General features: G+C 38.7%; 1 protein-coding gene across 1 annotated transcript in view; it reads left to right on the top strand.

The window, feature by feature from the left end:
• LOC140211907 (5'-3' exonuclease PLD3-like) overlaps positions 1–16,910 on the top strand; it is a 47,404-nt gene extending 30,494 nt beyond the window's left edge. Inside the window, exons 4-11 of the mRNA XM_072282149.1 lie at positions 2,381–2,564; positions 6,219–6,342; positions 7,207–7,334; positions 8,859–9,059; positions 11,818–11,957; positions 12,057–12,219; positions 14,025–14,121; positions 15,404–16,910. Coding sequence (XP_072138250.1) covers positions 2,381–2,564; positions 6,219–6,342; positions 7,207–7,334; positions 8,859–9,059; positions 11,818–11,957; positions 12,057–12,219; positions 14,025–14,121; positions 15,404–15,594 — 1,228 coding nt within the window. The 3' untranslated portion in view covers positions 15,595–16,910. The remainder of the gene's footprint in view (positions 1–2,380; positions 2,565–6,218; positions 6,343–7,206; positions 7,335–8,858; positions 9,060–11,817; positions 11,958–12,056; positions 12,220–14,024; positions 14,122–15,403) is intronic.
• Positions 16,911–25,282: the final 8,372 nt, after the last annotated feature.

Raw genomic sequence — 25,282 nt, 5'->3', positions numbered from 1 at the left:
GCACAACATTGTGGGCTGAAGGGCCTGTACTGTGCTGTACTATTCTATGTTCTATGTTCTATGTTGAGTGGTGGTGAAGAAGGCTAATGCAATGTTGGCATTCATTTCTAGAGGAATAGAGTATAAGAGCAGGGATGTGATGTTGAGGCTCTATAAGGCACTGGTGAGACACCACTTGGAGTACTGTGGGCAGTTTTGGTCTCCTTATTTAAGAAAGGATGTGCTGACATTGGAGAGGGTACAGAGAAGATTCACTAGAATGATTCAGGGAATGAGAGGTTTAACATGTGAGGAACGTTTGTCCGCTCTTGGACTGTATTCCTTGGAGTTTAGAAGAATGCGGGGAGACCTTATAGAAGCATTTCGGATGTTGAAAGGCATGGACAGCATGGATGTGGCAAAGTTGTTTCCCATGATGGGAGAGTCTAGTACGAGAGGGCATGACTTAAGGATTGAAGAGCGCCCATTCAGAACAGAAATGCGAAGAATTTTTTTAGTCAGAGGGTGATGAATCTTTGGAATTTGTTGCCACAGGCAGCAGTGGAGGCCAAGTCATTGGGTGTATTTAAGGCAGAGATTGATAGGTATCTGAGTAGCCAGGGCATCAAAGGTTATGGTGAGAGGGCGGGGAGTGGGACTAAATGGGAGAATGGATCAGCTCATGATAAAATGGTGGAGCAGACTTGATGGGCCGAATGGCCTACTTCTGCTCCTTTGTCTTATGGTCTTAAAAGTTTTCAAATCTGCACCTGCAAATTTTTTTAATATTTCATTATTTCCTGCCTGAAATCATGCAACTTCCTATTGTTTGTATCTGACACATATTTGTCCATGTCACTTAATTATTGTGTGTTCTATTTTTAATCTGTATGAGTTTGCCACACCCAACAATCAGCAGATTTGGAACATTAGTACGTTGGGCGTCATACACCTGTAAACTTTAAACAAACATCCCAAGTTAGATGAACTTAGTTTCTGACAACATTGGGCTAATGCAGAAAAAACAGATCTCTGAAAATCCCTTAAAGCTACTCTGATTATTTCAGAATCAGAATCGGATTTATTATTACTAACTTATATGATGTGAAATTTGTTCTTCTGTGGGACCAGTACAGTGTAGAGATAAAATCTGTACAAATTACAAAAATAAATAAATATTGCAAAGCAAAAGGAGTTTTAAGGTAGTGTTCATGGGTTTATAGACTGTTCAGATGTCAGACAGTGGAGAGTAAGAAGCAGTTCCTGAATCATTAAATGTGGATCTTCAGTCTACCTTCTCTCTGATGGTAGTAATGAGAAGATGGTGTGCCCCACATGGGAAGGATCGTTAGTGATAGATGTCACCTTCTCAAGGCACCGTGTCGTGAAGATGTCCTCATTGATGGGGAGGGTTGTGCCCATTATGGAGCTGGATGCACCTACAAACCTCAGCAGCATCTTTAATCCTGTGCATTGGTGCCTCTATAGAAGGCTGTGATGCAACCAGTTTGAATGCTCTCCATTGTGCAAGTATAGAAATCTGTCAATTTCTAAGAAGTCCAAACCATTTAAGGAACATGTAGGCTAGGACCTTATTTATTGATTCATCGGAAACTAAAGGGTAACCTTAGAGGTTTATAAAGTTATGTGGGCCGTCGACATGGTGCATGCTTACAGTCTTGAACCACAAATCTATAGGACATATGTTTCCTTGAAGCATCTTGCTTACTATGTCTTAAACTACGATTCCTCTGCTGTAGTGTAAGGCTTTCTCAACATTCACATCTCTGGGGGCTTAAATGTTATTCTCACCATAAGCAGCGGATCAAAATTTGTCCAGCATTAAAGGTGCCTAATTCCGCTTGTTCGTGCTGTAGATTCCAAATGCCTGTGACTGGCAGACTCACTGACTCCAGTCTCATTTCTGTGCAACATCATAGTGGATCACATTACTGCTGAGCAGTCCTTTGCTGCTTATCGCTGATAGTTGATGTGTTCTCCATATTATCTGTCCTTGATTGGATGTCTACCCTAGTAGATACAGTTGGGTGGTGATATCTACAATTGGAGAAAACATCAGAGCTCAGATTGGGTGGTTGCTGGGCACTGAAACCACACAGTAGTGTATGCTATAGGAATTGAGGCTTTGTATAATGTAGTCTCTGCATATATTTTGTTCATTCACCTTTACTATCTTGCATAACCAATTTCTATTGGTGTTTGAAGATTTGTTTAAGTGGTCAAAGAGAAATATAAAAGTAAATCCATCTTCAGTTACTTTTTCTTGTGCACCATTCAGAGGTGCCTCACTTCCACCTTCCCACTGCTTGGTGACTCCAGTTCTAGATGATGCCATTCAATGGCACAGAGTATTAATTTGCAAATCTCATCATTCTTTTAGGTTTGTTCTTATTGAGACAGTCCCTGATGGGTTGGTCTATGCTGAAAATGCTACAGGATATCAATCAATATACAACTCCTGGATGAACCTGATAAATATGGCAAACAGTAGCCTTGACATTGCCTCTTTCTATTGGACTCTTACTGGGAGTGATATAAATGTGACTGATCCTACCTCCAAATATGTAAGTAAAACTGTCCGTGTTTTCCTTGTGCTTGACTGTATTCACTGTATGACATTGTGTTTTTGAGCTTTGGATTCTGGAGCAGTACAGCACAGGAATACATCCTTTGTCCTGATTTCAATTGAAACTAATCCCATTGTCTTGCACGTGTCCTATATCCCTCCATTCCCCTGCCAGTTCATGTGCCTGTCTAAATGTCTCTTAAATGTTACAATCATATCTGCTTCCATCACTTCCCCTGGCAATGCAATCTAGATACCTACAATTCTATGTTAAAACATTATATCATAAATTCCCTCTAAACTCCACCTGCTACCTTAAAATATGTCCTCTAGTGTTTGACTGTTAAAATGTAATATTATGTTAAGCTAGCATCAGATTGGCTTTTACTCAAACTCAACAAGTCAGAGGAAAATCGGAGATAATGTGAACTCTGACCATAATCTCACAATGATCCTTGGATGCGTCAATGGCACTAAAGAAATGGAGGACCCTGCTTAAAATGGATTACGAGGAAAAAATAATAAATTGCAACACGGGCAATCTTAACTTCAGTGGTGGGGCAAATGGAGACTATTTTCAGGGAGAAAAATCAATTCAGTTGGGGAAACATGAGTTCGTGAAAATCAGCTGGCATGAAGTTGTTAAATTCTAACTTTACTGAGCACTCTGATAAACTAACAGAGGTTATTGCAAGTAGGATCGTAGGTGATATATGGACAAGGACATAGTTAAATTCTCCATCTGGGAAGTAGGGAGATGGAGCTAGGGAGTTTGGATCATGGGGCAGAGAGGACCAGTGGTGGTCTAGATCTTGAAGTTTGGGAGGGGAGGTTGCAATAGGATGCTGTGAATTTGCAAAGATTGAAAGAATCACACTGATATGAGAAGCAGTTTGAGTGTCTGATTGGTGAAGAATCAGATTGGATGCTGGTTTAGATCAAGCATCTGATCTGCAGTTGGTTGGGAGGGAAGCGAAAGGATGTGTTAGCTCACGATTGGCTGGGAGGGGTGAGGATCCTGATGGCGGTTGGGTTTGGAAACAATGAGAAAGTGCTTCTATAACGGTTGAGTATTATATCAAGCCTACCTATTACTGGTTCCAGAGCTGAGGATCTGATCAGATAGAACACTTTCCATAACGGTGATGCTGTGAGGTCCTGCTTCTGCATAAAAGGGCTGCAATATCCAGATGGAGGTTTCCAACTGCTGGATAAATCTAGGCTTCTCTATGCCTTAAGCTGTGAATTTCATGAGACCTGCAGTAAGTTCACAATATTTTTGTGATTAGAGTTGAATCTGAGCATGCAGTGCACAAAATTATTGCACCGTGCAGTCTAATTTCTAGGCCATGGTGTTAAAGGTGCAAAGATGACTTGGGTATAATCTTGATAAAGGCAGCAAGTGTTTCTTTTTCCTCTTTAATCACAGAGAAGTGGGTAAAAGATTCCCCATTACAAAGCTGGCAGAACAATTTGGCCAGGCTGTGGATCGTGGGAGGCAAAGGGGAGGCAGCTATCAAAATTTCAGGAGTGGAATGGGTGTAGGGCATCAAGGGGAGAATTAGGAACCTGGGGAAAGGACATAAACGGCCGAGAGTTGAGGTAAGTACTATCAAGTGTGAGGACATTGATTAAGTTGCTGGGACTAGGATTTGGGGTAATGAGTGTAAAGATGTTAAGAAGCCGTGAGGCCAGGACATTAATAAAAGGACAATGGGTGTCAAGACCAAGCACATTGGAGGGAAATTAATGAGCTGACTACATCAAGTATATTTTGCATCAGGGAATGGGTAGCGAGATGGGTCCATCATGATCAGACCATGGCCTGAGAAACACAAAGTGTGGTGAAGAGCAGTCAGGTTTTTGAAGAAGGGTCCCAAATGACATCAGCAGCGAGATGAATGTGCAAAATAGGCTGAAAAATTCTAAAGAGAAAAGTTATTAAAGATAACCCATCTGGCAGACAATTGATGTCTTAGATTTCTCATGCCTCATTCAAAGCAAGGCTGGTTGTAGATGGTTCATATTCTGCATGGAGGTCAGTGACCAGTGGTGTTCGCAGGGATCTGTTCTGGGACCCCTCCTCTTTGTGATTTTTATAAATGACCTGGATGAGGAAGTAGAAGGGTGGGTTAGTAAGTTTTCTGATGACACAAAGGTTGGGGGTGTTGTGGATAGTCTGGAGGGTTGTCAGAGGTTACAGCGAGACATTGATAGGATGCAGAACTGGGCTGAGAAATGGCAGATGGACTTCAACCCAGATAAGTGTGAAGTGGTTTACTTTGGTAGGTGCAGTTTGAAGACAGAATATAATATAAATGTTAAGACTCTTGGCAGTGTGGAGGATCTGAGAGATCTTGCAGTCCGTGTTGTTAGGACACTCAAAACTGCTGCGCAGGTTGACAGCGTTGTTAAGAAGCCGTATGGTGTGTTCGTATTCAACAACCATGGATTTGAGTTCAAGAACCCTGAGGTAATGTTACAACTGTATAAGACCTTAGTTAGGCCCCACTTGGAATACTGTGTTCAGTTCTGGTCACCTCACTACAGGAAGGATGTGGATACTATAGAGAGAGTGCAGAGGATATTTGCAAGGATGTTGCCTGGATTGGAGGGCATATTTTATGAGAGTAGGTTGAATGTACTTTGCCCTTTCTCCTTCGAGTGATGGAGGATGAGAAGTGATCTGATAGAGGTGTATAAGACAATGAGGAGCATTGATCACGTGGATAGTCAGAGACTTTTTTCCCAGGGCTGAAATGGTTAACATGAGGGGGCATATTTTTAAGGTGCTTGGAAATAGGCACCGAGAGGATGTCAGGGGAAGTTTTTCACACAATGATTGGTGGGTGTGTGGAATACACTGCCGGTGGTGGAAGCGGGTGCAATAGGGTCTTTTAAGAGCCTCTTAGATAGGTCCATGGAGCTCAGGAAAATAGAGGGCGATGCGCTAGGGAAACTCTAGGCAGTCTCTAGAGTAGGTTACATGGTCGGCACAACATTGTGAGATGAAGGGCCTGTAAGGTGCCATAAATTTCTATGTTCTATGTTGGTCCCATTAAACTATCAAGCCTCAGGTGCACAAATGAGTTATGCACTTGTGATCTGAAAGCTTGTGTCGCATGTTGTTTGTCTTTCCTAGACATGTTGGCAGCCTCTCATTGTATATGCATCATATATGTGAAGGATGCTGGGTAAATGTTTTAACCTTTGAACTCACTGAAAGCCCTATTGTTCATAGTAAATGGGCTTTAGATGAAATTCCCTTATGGAGATCACAAAAAATTGCATATCACAGAAGAATTTTTTGTCCAATGTGTTTTCATATTAATATGCTAAAAATTCTACAAATAACAGTAAGATAATTCCACCACTAGGTAGCATTAGCTGTGTGTTCTATGACTCTCATTTGCTATAGATGAAATTGAGGGTTATTATGGAAGAAATGTCAAAGACACTCTGAGGTGTTCCATTAATGAGATGAATTTCTGTCGCTTGATCCTGACCTAATGCAATTAATTATGTCTCTATGCCATGCTCTTCTCTGCCACATTTCTGATTTGTATTCTTGCATGTGTAATCTGTTAAAAGAAAGGAAATGAATGACTAATCCTTATTGTCCTCTTTTGTTTTTAAACATATACTGCCATAGGGTGAAATCATACTTGATGAGCTGGGGAAATTGCCTATAAGGAGAGTCAATGTGCGTGTGGCATCGAGCATATTGAAATTCCCACATCAAGAGTCAAGTGACCTTAAAATCTTGAAAGAGAAAGGTGAGGACCATAAACGCTTGTCATCCTGTGTCACCTCAACAGGATCTGTCAATGAAGGCTTATTAGAGATGTGGTAGAGAAGACAGCACTCTTAGAATCCGCGCAGAAGAGTACTGGAATCCGGCATAGAAACAGAAATTGGCCAAAGAGGAAAAAGGAACCATAACTTAGGTCCTTAATTCTTGTATCAGTGTGTTGCTGGGTTCGACCCACGTTTTCGGGTGGAAGTCCTGGTTTGCAACACTGGATTTTAGCAGATGATTCTTAGAAAACATACTTCGCAGTATAATATACTAGAAAATTTAGGCAAATGGCTTAGAGTCATATAGAGCAATACAAGATTGAAGTTATTAACTTCAAACTTTCTGCATTTTCACTCAAAGCATTGAACTGCACATGCATGTAACCAGAGTCGTATAACTCATCTCCTTCTACCTTAGGCCACAAACTTATCAATCACACCTGCTGTGGACCACTTCTACAAAGAAGGGATCCGTATGCTCCATGACCGCTGGACTGAGTGTGTACATGTAGGAGGGGACTATGTTGAAAAATGAATGTGCTAGGTTTTCTAAAATTGACTCCTTCTACCTTAGGCCACGAACTTATCAATCACCCCTCGTAAATAAAGAACAACAATAAACTGGCAGATGAATGAAATGCAACTTCTGATTCTTTTTCTGCACTACTTAACTTGCTGAGTCTTTTCTGTTTGTAACTAAAACAGAAGCTTAACTTAAAGACACATTTTACTGTATCTTTTTTTTTACTATATCTTATGGTCCTGTTTCTGTTTGGTACTGTTTAAATAAAATCACATTAAATATAATGCTCCACATTTGAGAAAGGTATTTTCAATTACAGGAATTCAAATCAGGAATGTGAATTTTCAAAAAATAATGCATGGTGTTCTTCATTCAAAGCTCTGGATTGTTGATAAGAAACATCTATATATTGGGAGTGCTAATATGGATTGGAGAGCATTAACTCAGGTAAACATAATTATTCATTGTAAAGCCCTCCCACTGATAATTGTCTCCAACAACATTCTCTGAGAATAATTGGTACTTAAGCTCTTTAACAGATTCTGTTACTTGTATACCTGAGCATGTGCTGTGTAAAAGTTAATTATCTTGAGGTAGACATGATTACATTTGAGTAAAATATTTTAACTAGAGATATGCAGGATTCAGTCCTCATCACTCATTCCTTCCTAGCTGTTCACATACTGTTTACACTATCTACATTACATGGTGCAGATCATTCCTTTGATTGTCCAGCAGCTCTCCATGTTGTGGAGCCTCCTACATCTTGATACTTAATCCATGTGTGGGTGCTATAGACCATTCCTACCCATGTTTTCCCTTGGCTCCATGGCAGCCTTTTATGGAGTTGTCTGTGGCTGTTGTGGAGTGAGTTCCTTTACAAAATAACGACTGTGCCTGTGATCAGCACTACAGTGTTTGAGTACTCCTGAGTACAAGGCACCGAAGCATCTCTTTTTATCAGCCAATTTCCCAAACTTTTGAAGGGAATCAAACTAGTCTCTAGCACAATGCATAATACATGTTAAGTGTACCAAAAAGAGGCTGAAATTCAATTTCTTGTCTCTGGAAATGTCCAATATCATTAATTCCATTAATTATTAAAATATTTCTGGTGTCATATACAGAATTATTGTTAAAACAATTTAAACCAAGTGGTTCTATTACAATTTAGCAGCAATTTTGATTGTAGTACAATTCGTTCAAGCTCTGATGTTATCTAGTGGAATCCATATTGTGAACAAAGTTAAGTAGTCCTCCTTGTAGGATCTCTTGTAGAGTTCTTGTAGGATTGAAAATTAGTTTCAGTTGAAATTCATTTTGATCCAGTGGACTTTTTCTATGAAGTATTTAGCAGGGTATGAGGATATTCAACTGGTCGTTTTCCAACTGTATGCTTAGCTGAAAACGACCAGTCGAACATCCTCATATCCTGCTAAAGACTTCATAGAAAAAGTCCACTGGATCAAAATGAATTTCAATTGAAATTGGCCCAGGTTCAATAAATTATTTAAATTGTTTGGTACCTATAAGACATCACTTAGAATTTTTCAATGATAAGTAGTAATGAAATGTAATCTTCAGTTTTAAAAGCATTTTGAAATTGTTTTTAATAGCCTTAGCAATTGATTTATTTGGTTATGCCAAACTAGTGAACTTGATTGTAGCAGATGTTGATTAGCAGGTTTAATTTTTAAAACTATTTCTTGTCAGTTCTCAGCAATATACAGCAGGTACACAATTGTGTTAGTACTGTGTATTAGCAGTTCATTTTACCAGTGGCACAGTATATCACATAAGATTTCAAAACTTAAGGAAATCCCTCAATCTGACTGACATTCATTCTGGACTTCTAATGTAAAGCAGATCACAGGCTTAGAACATCATGTACACATTACTATGATATTTCCAAAAAATTAAATCTACAATTATATGGGAAATCCATCTTTTGATTTGATGTACTTTTTCCAGGTTAAGGAGCTGGGTGCTGTGATTTACAATTGCAGTTGCCTTGCTAATGATTTCGCCAAAATATTTGAAGCTTATTGGAGTCTTGGAGTGCCAAATGCCACTATCCCCATGCCATGGCCATCTTCTTATTCCACAAACTTTAACAAGGAAACACCTCTTGATGTAAAACTAAATGGAACTGCTGCAAAGGCGTACTTCTCAGTGAGTTGAAATAAATATTACTTTTCTAAAAGGACATATGAGGTGATGGGCAAAACAGCCTGTAAAGTGGAAGCTCAACACTCATGGTGATCTGGTATTGGTCTTGCCAAAATATTTGAAGGCAGATTTTTCATCTGGTCAGAGATTTACGAGGCTCAGACCTTAGTGCACATTTATGATGAATGCAGTAAATATTTGTCTCCAACATCCCCTACCCTTAGGTTCACTTGTTCCATTTCTAACACCTCTCTCCCCTTTCTTGATCTTCCTCTCTCCATCTCTGCAGGCAAACTGTCTTCTGATATTTTTTATAAACCTACATTCCCATGGCTATCTTGACTATATCTCTTGCCACCCTGTCCCCTGTAAAATTGCCACTCCCTTTTCTCAGTTGGTGTTTGGATTACGTCAGTTTTAAAATACAGGCTCATGGAGTCTCATGACCACTGTGCAGCTAAGACTACCTCAATGCTTTTTCTCCTTTCACTTTTCTGGGCTTCATCTTGTGAGTATTGCTCAGTTCAGAAATCGTGCTTAATAATAGCTTCAGTGCTACCCTGCCTGCTGCAGCTGAGAAGTTATAAGTAGAAGTACTAATGGAAGGAAGGGAGTAAAGTGTTGCTTCTGAGACTGAAAAGCATCTATGGAAAAATGTAGCAAGCATACTGTTTGTGCAGGGTTTTGTTTCAAAGTATGCATATGAGTGACTGGGGCAGACAGAAATAATGAAAACAGATACTTTTCCATATTATCTGTGATTAGAGGATTGCATGGATAGGATTTGAAATATCCCTAGTTTGGCGAGGACCTAAAACTAGGGCGTTACTCCAGCGGAGTACTGAGGGAGCATTGCACCTTGGCCTTTTGGATAATATGTAACACCTGTATCTGTTCTTAGAAGTAGATTTATAGGTCCCATAGAATTTTTTTTTATATAAAGGACAGAACTTTCTAACTGTTCTGGCCAAAGTTAACCCTTCCTTCAATATTGCTTGAAAAAAAACTTGATTAAGAACATATCTTTTGTGGGAACTTGCCGAAAACACTGACTGCATTTCCCACATTTTCGAAGTACTTTATTGACTACAGAATGCTTTGGGATGCTCTGATAGGGACATGGTAGAAATTTTATCTATATAGAATTTTGTTCTTGCAGCTTCTGTTGTAAAGAGCAGGACTTTCCTTCAAATTGAGAAATAATGCTGACGAATTAGAATTGGTGATTTAGACAAGTAAGGAACGTGGACACACTGTGTCAAGCTTTCTCACAAATGCTTAAACCTACTTAGACCTGTTAAGTTTACTCACTTTTTTAAATTGTAGGAGAAAACTATTAAGACTTAAACTGAAAATAATTTAGTGAATCTTTCTGTCAGTGAAATCTTTGGAAAAAGAATTGAGCACAAACTTTAGAGTCAAAATCAGAAGAAACAATTAGAAAGCTGGATACTTCCCTTGTTTACATCTTCACAGATATCCCAAGGAGATATGTTTCCAAGCAATAGATTTGAGATCCATAAATTCAGTCAGTGACTCAGAAAACATAGAAACATAGAAAATCTACAACACAATACAGGCCCTTCGGCCCATAATGCTGTGCCAAACATATACTTACTTTAGGAATTATCTAGGGTTACCCATAGCCCTCTATTTTTCTAAGCTCCATATACCTATCCAGGTGTCTCTTAAAAGAGCCTATCATATCCACCTCCACCACCGTTGCTGGCAGCTCATTCCACACACTTACCACTCTCTACTTAAAAAAAACTTACCCCTGACATCTCCTCTGTACCTACTTCAAAGAACCTTAAAACTTGTGTTGGCCATTTCAGCCCTGGGAAAAAGGCTCTGACTATCCACATGATCAATGCCTCTCATCTTATACACCTCTATCATTTCACCCCTTGTCCTCCATCACTCTAAGGAGAAAAGGCTGAGTTCACTCAACCTGTTCTCATAAGGCATGCTCCCCAATCCAGGCAACATCCTTGTAAGTCTCCTTTGCAAGCTTTCTATAGTTTCCACATCCTTCCTGTAGTGAGGTGACCAGAACTGAGCGCAGTACTCCAAGTGGGGTCTAACCAGGGTCCTATATAGCTGTAACATTACCTCTCAGCTCTTAAACTCCATCCCATGGTTGATGAAGGCCAATGCACCGTATGCCTTCTTAACCACAGAGTCAACCTTCTTGCCAAATAGGCTGAATCTATACCCAGGAACCTAGGAACAGAGAGAAGAGGCAATTATAGAGAAAGTCAGCCTAAGCAAGCACAGATTTGGTTGGATTTTATTGTTGTTCTGTGCTGCAAATTCTTTGCAATTCTTTGTGATATTTTGATATGGAGGCCTCAATTTGTTGAGTGGCTAATTTAAATTAGATAAAATCAATTAGTTGTAGTAGTTTGAGGTTTTACAACCTGGAGCTATTGCAGAAACAACAGAAAATGTTGGAACTACTCAGCAACTCAGACATCATTTGTGGAGTTGAGAAATATGGAGGACAATGGTAATATTAGTGTCATCCTGCAGATGGATTAGGTGAAGCAATTTAATGTTTCTCATTTGGATTGGTTCATTCAAGGGGCTGTACTTAAAACATGTCAAGGGTGGTTATTTATATTACTACCACTACTGGAGCTGCATATGTTCATGCTGTCAAGAAAGCAGAGATGTCATTTCTAAGTACAAATTATCAGTCACTGCATAAGAACTGGCATTAAAGAAAACATTTCAAGTACTAACTTATTGATTTATCTAGAGTTCTCCTCCAAGGCTGTGTCCAAAAGGCCGGACTACTGACATTGACGCTATACTCAGTGGCATTAATGCTGCAAGGAAGTTTCTGTATATTTCTGTCATGGAATATTTTCCAACATCACGTTTTCTGCGACATGTGCTGTAAGTGAAATGGATTACTAATACATCAGGAATACGTGATTATAGTATTTACATAATTACAGTCCTATATATGATTGTAAATCTCATTTTGTTGCCTAGATACTGGCCACTTATTGATGACTCACTGAGGAAAGCAGCAATTGAACGTCGTGTTCACATCCAGTTGTTGGTTGGTTACTGGAAACATTCAGATAAATCCATGCTGGCTTACCTTCAGTCTCTGCAGGCTCTAAGAAATGTCAAGAAAGTCCATTTTGATGTGGTGACTAACTCATTTCTTTCCTTTAAAAAGTTACTAGTTGCATCAAAGACTATCTGGATTTTATTAATTCTAGGTTAATTTATTAATGTAAGGATAAATACAGAAATGTATGTGGAGTAATCTCAGTTCTTATAAATTACTCATACTTTGAAACAGTCAGTAAAATATTTAGCATGTTGCTGTGAGGAATATTTAGAATTAATTTCTCATCATTCTTAGGGTCTTTAAATTCTATGGAGTTCCTAAAGGTATACTGGGCTTTAACTATTCCATGTTCCAAGCCTTCCCTGATAATGCTCCCAAGCTCTTTCTGCACTATATTGATGACTGCATTGGTGCTTCATTGGCACCCATGCTGAGCTCATCAATTTCATCAACCTTCCCACCAACTTCCACCCTGCCATAAATTTATTGCTCCATTTCTGACAACTTTCTCCCCTTTTCGATCTCTCTGACTCTATCTCTGGAAACAAACTGCCTACCAAAATCTTTATAAATCTACCAATTCCCATGGCTATACTTGACTATACCTCTTTCCACCCTGTCCCTGTCTCCTGTAAAACTGCCATACACCTTTCTCAGTTCCTTCATCTCCACCACATCTGCTCCCAGGATGAGGCTTTTCTTTTCAGGACATCTGAGAAGTCCTCCTCCTTCAAAGAAAAGGGTTTCCTTTCTGCGTAATTAATGCTGCTGTCTCCTGCATCCCCTCAGTTTCCTGGACAGCCATGCTCATCCCTTCTTTCTGCCCCTTAACAGTGATAGAGTTCCTCTTGTTCTCACCTACCACCCCATGAGCCTCCATATCCAACACATCATTCTCCTCAACATCTGCCATCTTCAACAGCACCCTACCATCAAATACATCTTTACCTCCACCCAACTCACCACTTTCTGCAGGGATTGCCCCTCTATGACTCCCTTGTCCATTTGTCCCTCCCCACTGTTCTCCCTGCTGGCACTTACCCAACAAGCAGAGCGACACATTCACTTTCTCCCTCACCTCCATTCAAGGCCCCAGACAGTCCTTCCAGGTGAGGCAACACTTCACCTGTGAATCTTTTGGGATTGTCTAATGCGTCTGGTGCTCCCGGAGCAGCTCCCTCTACACTGGTGAGACCCAGTATAGATTGGGGGATCAATTTGATGAGTACCTCTGCTCTATCTGCAAAAAATGGAATTTCCCAGCAGCCAACCATTTAAATTCCTATCTCCATTCTTGTTCCAACATGTCAGTCCATGGTTTCCTCTTCTGCCATGATGAAGCCGCTCTCAGGGTGGAAGAGAAACGCCTCATATTCCGCCTAGGTAGTCTCCAACCAGATGGTATGAACATGGATGACTCCAACCTCCAGCAATTTTTCCCTCCCCTTCCATCTTTTTCAATTCTCCACTCTAGTATCTTACCTCTTCTCCTTGTCTGTCTACCACCCCCCCCCACCCCCGGGTGCCCCTTCTCCTTTCCTCTCCTATCAGATTCCTTCTTCTCCAGCCCTTTGCCTTTTCCACATATCACTTCCCAGCTTCTTACCTCATTCCCCTCTCCCATCTGGCTTCACCTATCACCTTCTAGCTTGTCCTCCTTCCCTTTGCCCTCACTTTTTTCTTCTGGCATCTTCCCCCTTCCTTTCCAGTGCTGATGAAGATCTCAGCCCAAAGCATCGACTTTATTTATTTCCATAGATGCTGTCTGACCTGCTGAGTTCCTCCAGCTTTTTGTGTGTATTATACTAGGCTCTGATTTTTCTTATGCATAATGTGAATTCTTGTTGATTAATAGTAATATAAACATTATTATTTTGTAGAAAATCTTCATTGTTCCTTTGGGGAAGTTTAGCAAGATTCCTTATGCAAGAGTGAGCCATGCCAAATACTTTGTAACAGAAAATATTGCATATATAGGTAAGAGGTTTATCATTGTTTCAATGCATTAGTGTTCTAAGTCAACAATTGTAATGTGGAAACAGATTTGAGGATCCAGTCAGTGGAGCAGAAGACACTGATTACAAGTAAGTACACTAACCATTTATTTACAAACAAGCAGCAAAACATTCAACCAACATCTAAGTCAAACAAGTACTCAGCTAAACCACCCTAAGTTACAAAAACTATGACACTAAACATTCAGTAACACTTCAAATTCAACAGGTACTTTAAGTCTCCCCAAGAAACACAGCTACAAAAGTAAACATTCAGCCTCTCCTCAAATCACTATAATTAGGATAATAAAAGGGCACTCTTAATGGATATCACTATGTATTAGATGGTGGTGTATGTCCAATAAAAATGCACCATATCTGCTTTGGAGTTGATGGTGTTTCTTTAACATTGATGCTTTGAACCTGGTGATGGAGGCGATGGAAGAGGAAAGTGCAGCTGTAATAGGCTGGGTGACTTGCTGGAATAAATCTTACAGAGGGAAACATTGCAGACAAAGTGTGCCAGTGATAGAAAGAGTGCAGACTCTACTAGTGACCGTAAGGGAAATAGAACAGTGCACTTGAGTGCTGTAGTTGCACCCAGCCAGGTAAAGTATGAATACTTAATCATGTTCCTGGTTTCGGACTTGTAGACAGAGGTTTTCAGAGATCAAGAAATAAGCCACTCATTGCTGAATATATGCAGGTCCTGCCTTGCTTTCAGATGGCTGAGGTAGCTCAATAAATACTTCTTTTCTGTATTATTTTGTATTCCTTTAACACCTTGACTATTCCCATTAATACACTTTCTAATTATCAAATAACCAAGAGTGCATATATTGTCATTGATGTTTTAGTGACATCTTTTATACTCCTTTTATCTGATATGCTTCTTCCCTAAAATATGTTCATATTGTCTGTATTTTAATCTGTGCAAGAATATTTTATTTGTTATCAACTGTATCCATTTGATCTAATTACTATATAGCACTACATCCAACATCCAGTTAGTTAATTGAGTACTAGTGAAATTGGACCATTTGACTGATTGCAGGTCAGAACTGAGACTTGCTGTTGGGTTCCTTGATATGTTATGGAAATTATTGTCAAACATATTAAATAGTAGAAAATAAAAGAATATTTTTAGGTTTGCAAATGAAGATTCTACACCAAATCATTTTCAGACATATTGCTCAGATTTTGAAGGGAGGGTATTTCTGCTTTGCTGCAAACATATTGTTTTCATCAAAAGTATTGTCTTCCAGGTACTTCAAATTGGTCTTATGACTATTTCAATACTACAACTGGAGTTGGTCTGCTGATAAATCAGACTTCAGGATACAAAGAAGAGGCTGATAATACAATTCATTATCAGTTAAAGAGTCTATTTCAAAGAGACTGGAATTCCAACTATTCCATCACCTTGGATGATTTGGAAGACGATCTTTTGTATTAAACTAATGGATTAAAATTATGGTTTGTGGGTACTGTACGTTTGGGGTAAAACACAAACAGGATCTTTTAAACTCAGAAGGCTTTTGTTTTCTATGCTCCCCTTCAATTCAGAGGTTGTGAACTGAAGGAGAGTAAGAGGCAAACTCTCACTGCGTTGAAAAGTAGTGAAAGAGATAGAGGCTTGCTGAATCATTGGGCTCTTGGTAAATGGTAAATAATTATGTGAGCTGAGTGGGATTCTTTCATTCCATTGCAGGATACATCTACTTTTACGTGTGAAGAAATTACATGTTAGACCCTGGGAAAGAAAGATCTGCCAATCTTGGCCAGGATTGGGTGGGTAACTTTCAAGGCTTTCTGGGCTTGATCTGGAGTTTCCAGTTTAGGGACCAGTCTTTGTGTGATGAGGCTGCTGAGATGAAGGGGTGGGATGAGGTTGCAGTTTGGGGAAAGGTAATTGGATAGTTGGGGAATGATCTGCAGAACAGGTGTGTGGCAGTAGTTGGTGGGTAGCTCCATACTTTGAGAGAGGAAGTTGCTTACATTTGGAGAGTTTGGACAGGCAATGGTGAGAAGGAATTGCGACTGGAGTTGAGTAAAAGAGTGGGAGATCAAGAGGAAAGATGAGTGCATAAGGAGGACTGCTAAGACATGGAACATCTAGGTGACATCTAGTGAGACTGCTGTAGGGGAGAACTGAAGGAAGGAGGACTGAAGTAGGTGGGGATTAGAGGAAGTGCAAGGAAAATGTGCTGATGAAATGGACGTGGACAAGATTGAGTCCATGTGTGTGTTTCTATCATCAAGGTGTGGTGGTGAAGGCTTGAAGTGTGAATGTGTATCCTGCTGTGTATGCATGTATGTAACACACACAAAATGCTGGAGAAACTCAGCAGGCCAGACAGCATCTAAGGATCTTGTGCTCTTTTTTTCTCCAGCACTGCCAAAGGGTCTCAGCTCAAAACATTGACTGTACCTTTTTCCATAAATGCTGCCTGGCCTGCTGAGTTCCTCCAGCATTTTATGTGTGTTGATTGATTTCCAGCATCTGCAGATTTTCTCTTGTTTGTGTATGTATGTATGTGTTCGGTGGTAGAGCAGATTGTGACCTTATATTTGTGTGTGTGTGTGTGTGTGTGTGTGTGTGTATGTACGCGCGCATGTGTAGGGTAATGTAATTGGTGGAAATGTACATATTTCACAACCACCGACATTGAGTTGGTGTTCACTTTAAGATGCTGGTCTGATGTGATGACCTAGTTACATAAAGTATTGTTACTGTGCTTTGTATTCAGTGTTGGAGTACAATAAATAAGTTGTTACATGTTTTCTTAAAACATCTCACTTTGTTTTATTTGGGGAAACCTACATTGGTGACCCAGATGGTCTAGGACCATTCCGGAGTTATTAAACATGCCACAGGCAGCTGTGGGGCCAAATTTTTGTGTGTATGTAAGGCAGAGGTTGATAGATTCTTCTTTCTTTCTTTTTCAATCTTTTTATTAGTTTCATAATAATAAACGTACTATAATATTGATACAAAGTTACTGGGAATACATTGTTGTAGTTAATATAGTTAAATATCAGCCCAGTTGACACATGAGTGTTAGATCTCCCAATCATACAGGATACAGAAGAACGATATAAAACAAAAAAAATCTTTAAGAAATCATGAAAAAGGAAAAAAATATATATATCCCTCCCCCACCCAAAAAAATTAATCTAAACAGTGTTAATCAACTAAACTAAGAAAAAAAAGACATGGGCTGTTATGTAAAATCATAAAAAAAAGAACCATTAGTGTTGTTGACTCCATTCCTCTCAACATATATTACAAAGAAATAGAATAAGTTTGGAAAAGGTCAAATTACATCATATGAAAATATTGAATAAATGGCCTCCGTCTTTTCGAATTTGATAGAGGAATCATGAACAACATTTCTAATGTTTTCCAAATTTAAACACAACATAGTTTGAGAGAACCAATGAAATGTGGTGGAAGGATTAATCTCTTTCCAATTCAGCAAAATGGATCTTCCAGCCATTAATGTAAGAAATGCAATCATCCGACGAGCTGAAGAGGTTAAGTGACTTGATTCTATGATTGGTAACCCAAAAATGGCAGTAATAGGTGAGGTTGTAAATCAATATTCAAAACAGTTGAGATAGTATTGAAAATATCTTTTCAACAAAGGACATGACCAAAACATGAGTTAAAGAAGCTATCTCGGAGTGACATCTATCGCATATAGGATTTATATGAGAATAATAACGAGATAGTTTATCCTCAGACATATGAGCCCTTTGCACTACTTTAAACTGTGTCAATGTATGTTTAGCACATATAGAGGATGAATTAACTAATTGAGGAATTTTTCCCCATTTTTCGATTGTACAATAATCTTAAGTTCCCTTTCCCAATCAGTCTTAACTTTATTAGATACGTCTGGACATATTTTCATAATTGTATTATAAATAATTGCTATTACACCTTTCTGAAAAGGATTTAAATCTAAAATTTTTTTCCAAAATATCCATTGAATATAAATTCAGGAAGGTAGGAGAAACAGTATTTAAAAAATTTCTAACCTGTAAATATCTAAAAAAGTGAGATCTAGGCAAATTATATTTATTAGATAATTGTTCAAAGGACATGAAACAATTATTCAAAAATAGATCACAAAATTGTACTATACCTTTAAGTTTCCAAGCCAGATATGCTTGATCGATAGAGGGTTGAAAAAAGAAATTAGATATAATAGGACTTGCTAAAATAAATTGATTCAACCCAAAACATTTGCAAAATTGAAACCATATACGTAAAGTATGTTTAACTATTGGGTAATCCATTTGTTTATACAATTTAGAAAGAGTAAAGGGAAGTGAAGTCCCTAAAATAGAACCCAATGAAAACCCTTGTAAAGAATTACGTTCAAGATTTACCCAGCGTGGACTTGAAGTTACGTTCAAGTCCCATAACCAAAATTTTAAATATCAAATGTTAATTGCCAATAGTAAAATCTAAAATTCAGCAAAGCTAAACCCCCCTCCTTTTTAGATTTCTGTAAATGTTTTTTACCTCACCTAGGATTTTTGTTCTGCCATATATACATATATGAGGAAATTTTGGAATCAACATTATCAAAAAAGGATTTTGAATGAAAATTGGCACCGCTTGAAATACATATAAAAATTTAGGCAAAATAATCATCTTGATAGCATTGATCCGACCGATCAATGACAGAGACACTGGTGACCATTTAGTAAACAAAAGTTTAATCTGATCAATTAAAGGTAAAAAATTAGCCTTGAATAAATCTTTCTGCTTTTTCATAATTTTCACCCCTAAATACGTAAAAGAGTCAGTAAACATTTTAAATGGTAAACATCCATAAATAGGAATCTGCATATTTAGGGGAAATAGTTCACTCTTATTAAGGTTCAATTTATAACCAGAAAAATTGCTAAACTGAGCCAGCAAAGATAAAATAACGAGAATAGATTTCCCAGGATTAGAGATATATAATAACAAATCATCTGCATATAATGATAACTTACGTATTTCATTTCCATGGGTAATACCAAAAATGTTAGGTGAGTCTTTGATAGCAATTGCTAAAGGTTCAAGGGCAATATCAAATAATAATGGACTAAGAGGGCATCCCTGCCTAGTACCCCAAGATAAATGAAAAAAGGGAGATCTTTGATTGTTAGTACAAACCGAAGCTACAGGGGTTTGATATATCAATTTAATCCAAGATATAAATATCGGACTAAAATTAAATTTCTCAAACACACTAAATAAATATGGCCATTCAACTCTGTCAAAAGCTTTCTCAGCATCTAATGGAATAACACATTCCAGAGTGCGAAGTGAAGGAGTATAAACAATATTCATTAACCTCCTAATATTAAAAGATGAATAACGATTTTTAACAAATCCTGTTTGGCCCACAGAGATAATTTGAGGTAGTACCTTATCTAACCAAGTTGTTAATATTTTAGAAAAAATTTTTGAATCTACTTTCAAAAAGAGATATCGGTCTGTATGATGCACAATCAGTTGGATCTTTATTCTTTTTAAGAATTAAAGAAATAGAAGCTCCATGAAACGATTGTGGTAACTTACCTAATCTGATTGCTTCTTTAAATATTATAGACAACCAAGGAGAGAGAATAGAGGAAAGAAACTTTAAAAATTCCCCTGTAAAACCATCTGGACCAGGTGCTTTGCCGGAATTCATTGAAGAAATAACAGCTGTTATTTCTTCATCTGTAATAGGAGTTTCTAATGTTAAACAATCTTTGGGTGATAATTTCCGAAAGTTCAATTTCCTTAAAAAGTCATGCATGATGTTGGGATCATGAGGAAAATCAGAATGGTATAAAGAGGTATAAAATTCTTGAAAAGTTTTGTTTATCTCATCATGATCAACTGTCAAAGTGTCATCATGTTTGCAGATTTTGATAATTTGACATTTAACTGAAGTAGTTTTCAATTGATTGGCTAATAATTTACCCGATTTATCACCTATGAATATAAAACTCACTTTTAGTTTTCATTAATTGATTTTCAATCAAGGATGTTAATAATAAGCTGTGTTCCATTTGAAGTTCGACTCTCTGTTTATAAAGCTCCTTACTAGGAGCAATAGAATATTTCTTTAATTTTGTCAACCAACAAAAGTGTTTCATTCTTAATAAGTTTTTTCAAACCAACAGAATAAGGAATAAGGAACACTTTCAGTACACAGGATGAACTCAGCAAGTTGGGCAGCATCAGTCAGAAACGATGAGTCAACGTTTCGGGCCGGAACCCTTTGTCAGGACTGAAGAATGAAAGATGGGGAAGGATTTGAAGAGTGATTGTAACTTCAGTTGAAAGACTAGTAATTTGAAAGACAAAGGGGTGGGGGAGGGGAAGCATTGACGTCATAGCCCTGAAAACAATGGGTAGTAGAAGAAGGAGGTGGAACCATGAGGGAGCTGGGGGAGGGGGCAGAGTGAAATAGGGATACAGGAAGGGAGGGGGAGAGAATTACCGGAAGTTGGAGATATCTATGTTCATACCAAGGGGCTGGAGACTACCTAGACGGTATATGAGGTGTTGCTCCACCAACCTGAGTTTAGCCTCCTCATGGCAGTAGAGGAGGCCATGTATGGACATATCTGAAGGGGAATGGGAAGCAGAGTTGAAGTGGGTGGCTACTGGGAGATCCTGTCTGTTGTGGCGGACAGAGTGGAGGTGCTCGACAAAGCGGTACCCCAATCTGCGTCAGGTCTACCCATTGTTTTCAGGGCTATGACATCAATGCTTCCTCTCCCCCACCCCTTTGTCTTTCAAATTACTGGTCTTTCAACTGAAGCTACAAGCATTCTTCAAATCCTTCCCCATCTTTCATTCTTCAGTCCTGATGAAGGGTTCCGACCCGAAACGTCGACTCATCATTTCTAACTGATGCTGCCTGACCTGCTGAGTTCATCCAGTGTACTGAAAGTGTTGCTTTGATCACAGCATCTGCAGATTATTTTGTGTTTAGAATAAGAAATAATCTGTCTGCGGATATAAGCTTTAAGAGCGTCCCATACTGTCCCATTGGAGATTTCTTCCATAATATTAGTTGAAAAGAAGAAATCAATCTGTTCCTTCATAAACTTAACAAAGTCCGGGTCTTGAAGCAAATTAGAATTAAATCGCCATTGCCTATTAGTAGAAGTAGTATCCATTAACTTAATAGAAAGTTCCAATGAAGCATGATCAGAAATGGCGATAATGTCATAATTGCAGTCAATTACAGATGGAATTAAATGAGAGTCAATAAAAAAGTAGTCAATTCGAGAATAAGAATGATAAACATGTGAGAAGAATGAAAACTCTTTCTCCTTAGGGTGTAGAAATCTCCAAATTTCTGAAATTCCAAAGTCAATCATAAAAGAGTTAATAAGAGTAGCCAACTTATTCGGTAAGGCCTGACTAGATATGGATCTATCCATCAGGGGATTTAAACAGCAGTTAAAATCATCCCCCATTATCAACATATACATGTTTAAGTTAGGAAAAGAAGTGAATAAGTGCTTAAAAAATTTGGGATAATCCCCATTTGGAGCATAAACATTAAACATAGCAACTATTTTTTTTATTAAAAAGGTACCCAGTATTGAACAAAAATCTACCACTAGGATCTGAAATAATCTTGATGAGTAAATGTAATTGAGGAATCTATAAAATTTGAAACTCCTTTCACTTTGTCTTGGGAGTTTGACTGGTACCGCTATGCCTTCCAAAACCTAAAGAAACGTTGATTATCCTCTTTCCTCACATGAGTTTCTTGTGAAAAAATATTGTGAGCATTCAGTCTTCAAAATACTTCAAAAATCCTTTTCCGTTTTATTGGATGGTTTGAACCATTTGTATTCCAAGAGACAAAATTAATAATCTGAGCCATAACTTAATGTTAACCCTTTGGTATATGAAGCGTTAACCATAATGTAAACTCATGAAATCGGAAGAGGAATAAATATTCAGAGTGGAACCGGAAATCACGACACTGCAGACATCATTGTAGTACTGAATCAGCCCAGTAGAAAAAATTAATAAAGAAAGAAAAGAACGCCCCGCCGTCCACCCCTGAAATCTCAAAATTAAGCCAGAGAAGGCTAGAGAAAGAACTAAGAACTAATACTAAATCTAACCCCATTTCTCCAGAAGGCAACTCCAAAGATATATGTTAAAAAGAAAACCCCCCGAAATCCAATAAAAAAAATTAAACACTGTACTATAATAATCTACATATTGTGATTTCTAAAATGAACGAAAAAAAGTAAGCACCAATACATATTATTAATCAATTACAAACATAAATAATTGAAAATGGCACTTCAAAAAAAGAAAGGAATTATGGGAAGAAGAAACCTAAGAAGATGGCGTAGTCAGAAAGAACAAAAGAAATTATGAGAAAAGGGAAACAGACCGCCATTTTAATTATACAAAGCCAAAAATAAAGAAAATGTTCCTCCATACAGTCGAAATTTACATCAAATCATTGATGATGATGTCAGAAATCAAATAATTAAAAATTAACAAATTAAAGAAAAGTAAAATCATCCGCAGGAAAAATGAACTTTAATTGAGATGTGAAAACTACCTACACTACTAACCGAAGACGAAAGTCTTGAACTTATAAAAGACCTTCTTCATACGATAATTGAAGGCTTTAAAAAAAAAGCACCTGAAAACAGAGCCGATGCTGCAAGCACTAAACATTAATTAAAGCATGGTATCCGTAGCAGTTGGATGGTGTTCATCCAAAAAACTTCGAGCCACACTTGTGGAGTGGAAGACATGACGTAGTCCCTCCGGAAGAGAAATTCTTAAACAGGCAGGGTACAATACGGCTGGTCTGAGATCTTTTTGGTAGCATTCCGACATCAGAGGTTTAAAAGCGCCTTCATCAGAGGTTTAAAGGCGCCTTCATCACTTCGGGACTGTAGTATTCCACTAAACGAAACTGATGTTGTCAAAATTTAATTATACCTTGCCGGCGGGCAATTTGGATAAGATGCTCTTTAACACTAACATAATGGAACCGGAGAATCACTAGCCTCGGTCCAAATTTGGAGGACAACGGTTTCGGACACAATGTGCAGTGGGCGCAGTCGAGCAATGGAGGATCGTCGGGGAATACAGAACTAAACGCATCCTTTAGAACTTGAGAGAAGAATTTTGAAGGGTCTCCTTCCTCGACATCCTCAGGGAGACCAATTATACGCAAGTTCTGTTTTCTAGATCGGTTTTCAAGATCAATAATCTTGGATTTAAAATGTTCCAGTTTTTTGGTGGTCGAAGATCATTTCTGCTCCAAATTCTCAATTTTCAAATCTCTCTTCTGAGATTCAATGTCTAATTCAGTAATTTTACTTTGATGTTGCTTAACTTCACAATCAAGCAATTTCAGAGAGTCCATGATTGACTTTAAGTCTTCTTTAAATCTTTGACATTGTTGTTCAAATTTTTCAGTTAAACTTTGACGTTGTTCTTCAAATTTTTCATCTAAAAGCTTCAACAAAATATCATAAGATAGTTCCGTTTGCTTAGGTTCACTTTTTCTTTTTCCTTCGTTCCCGTCGGAATCCTTCCCATCTTTAGTTTCACACACTTTGGATCTTGTACTTATTTCTTTGCTCATTTCTTCAGATTTCACAGTTACAGTTCAAGGAAAAATCAGTAGTATAGAATAAATCTTCTACTGTAGGTAAAAATTAATTAAGTAAGGGAGATCATAAGTTTAAAAAAAAGGAATGGTAATGGAGCAAAGCCAAAGACAACCTCACTCCATGAGTGCCTCCTGGAGAATCCCTGGTAGATTCTTGATTGGTCAGGGCATGAAACGATACAGGGAGAAGGCAGCATATTGAGTACTGAGAGGAAAATTGAATCAACCATGATGAAATGGTGGAGCAGACTCAATGGGCCAAATGGCCTAATTCTGCTCCTATATCTTATGGTCAGATGTCAGCCAATGCAGTCACTTTGAAACTGCCAGAGTTCTGGGAGCAAAATACCGAGCTTGGTTTGTACAAGCAAAGACCCAAATTGTGCTGCGGGAAATCAATGACAACAACACTGAACTCTACTACATGGGAGTGTCACTTGGCAACTCCATGGCTGCAAGAGTGGTGAATCTACTAGAACATCTGCTGGAGCACAATAATACCGATCACTGAAAACTCACCTTTTACAGACTTTTGGACCACCGGAGTCAGAGCATGTAAAACAGTTGCTCTCCTTGCCTGGCCTCAGCAACGCTAAGCAAATGGACCATATGCTATCTCCCCTGGGAAATCACCATCCTTGTTTTATTTTTAAAGAACTCTTCATGCAGCAAAAGCCTGATCAAGTTTGCATAGTTCTCATTAATGTGTCTGTGAAAGGCTAAGGGCAGTTTGCTAAAATGGCTGATAGTCTACACTCAGCAAGGCAGTGGGGCATCGTTCCTCAATAACCCTGGTCAGTAAGGCCCCCAACATAAGGATGCCTGTGACCATGAAACAGATGACTCAGAGCCTGTGTTTTTACCACATTTGCTTTGGTATGGATGCCAGGAAGTGCCAACTGCCTTGTAGCTTCAACAATGCCAGCACATCGGGACATCAGTGGACTGTGAATAACATGGGTTCCAGCTGCCAGGGTTGTCTACTGTTAATTACGGACACCCTTCCAGGGCAATGCTTCCTGTGTGACACGGGTGCTCAAGTGAGTCTGCTGCCATATTGCCTATTGATAAGAAGGCAAAGAGCGACATAACCTTGCAGGAGGCCACCAACAGCAGCAAGATCCACACTTGCAGGACATGACAGGTGATGCTCTGTTTCAGTGGGTGCTGTTATACATGGGACTTTGTCCCGGATAAAGTGGCTAGACCTCTGCTCGGTACAGTTTTGCTGATTGCCCAAGGACTATTAGTTGATCTTAGGATCTGCTGGCTTATGGATGTTAAGGACTTTGGGTCGTTACCCTGCTCCCCCAGTAAGTTTCCCACAACAACTCTGTCAAGCACATGCATCACCGCACGTGAGTTTACTTGAATGCTCTTATTGAATTCCCAAACCTCACCAAGCCCGCATTCTCCACTACAGTCACAAAACATGAGGTCGAGCACCACATTTCTACAACTGGCCCACCAGTCCAT

This window comes from Mobula birostris, chromosome 1, assembly GCF_030028105.1.
Source record: "Mobula birostris isolate sMobBir1 chromosome 1, sMobBir1.hap1, whole genome shotgun sequence".
Lineage (NCBI taxonomy): Eukaryota > Metazoa > Chordata > Chondrichthyes > Myliobatiformes > Myliobatidae > Mobula > Mobula birostris.
The sequence above is the reverse complement of the archived record's forward strand: the minus strand, read 5'-3'. Positions and strand labels throughout refer to the sequence as shown.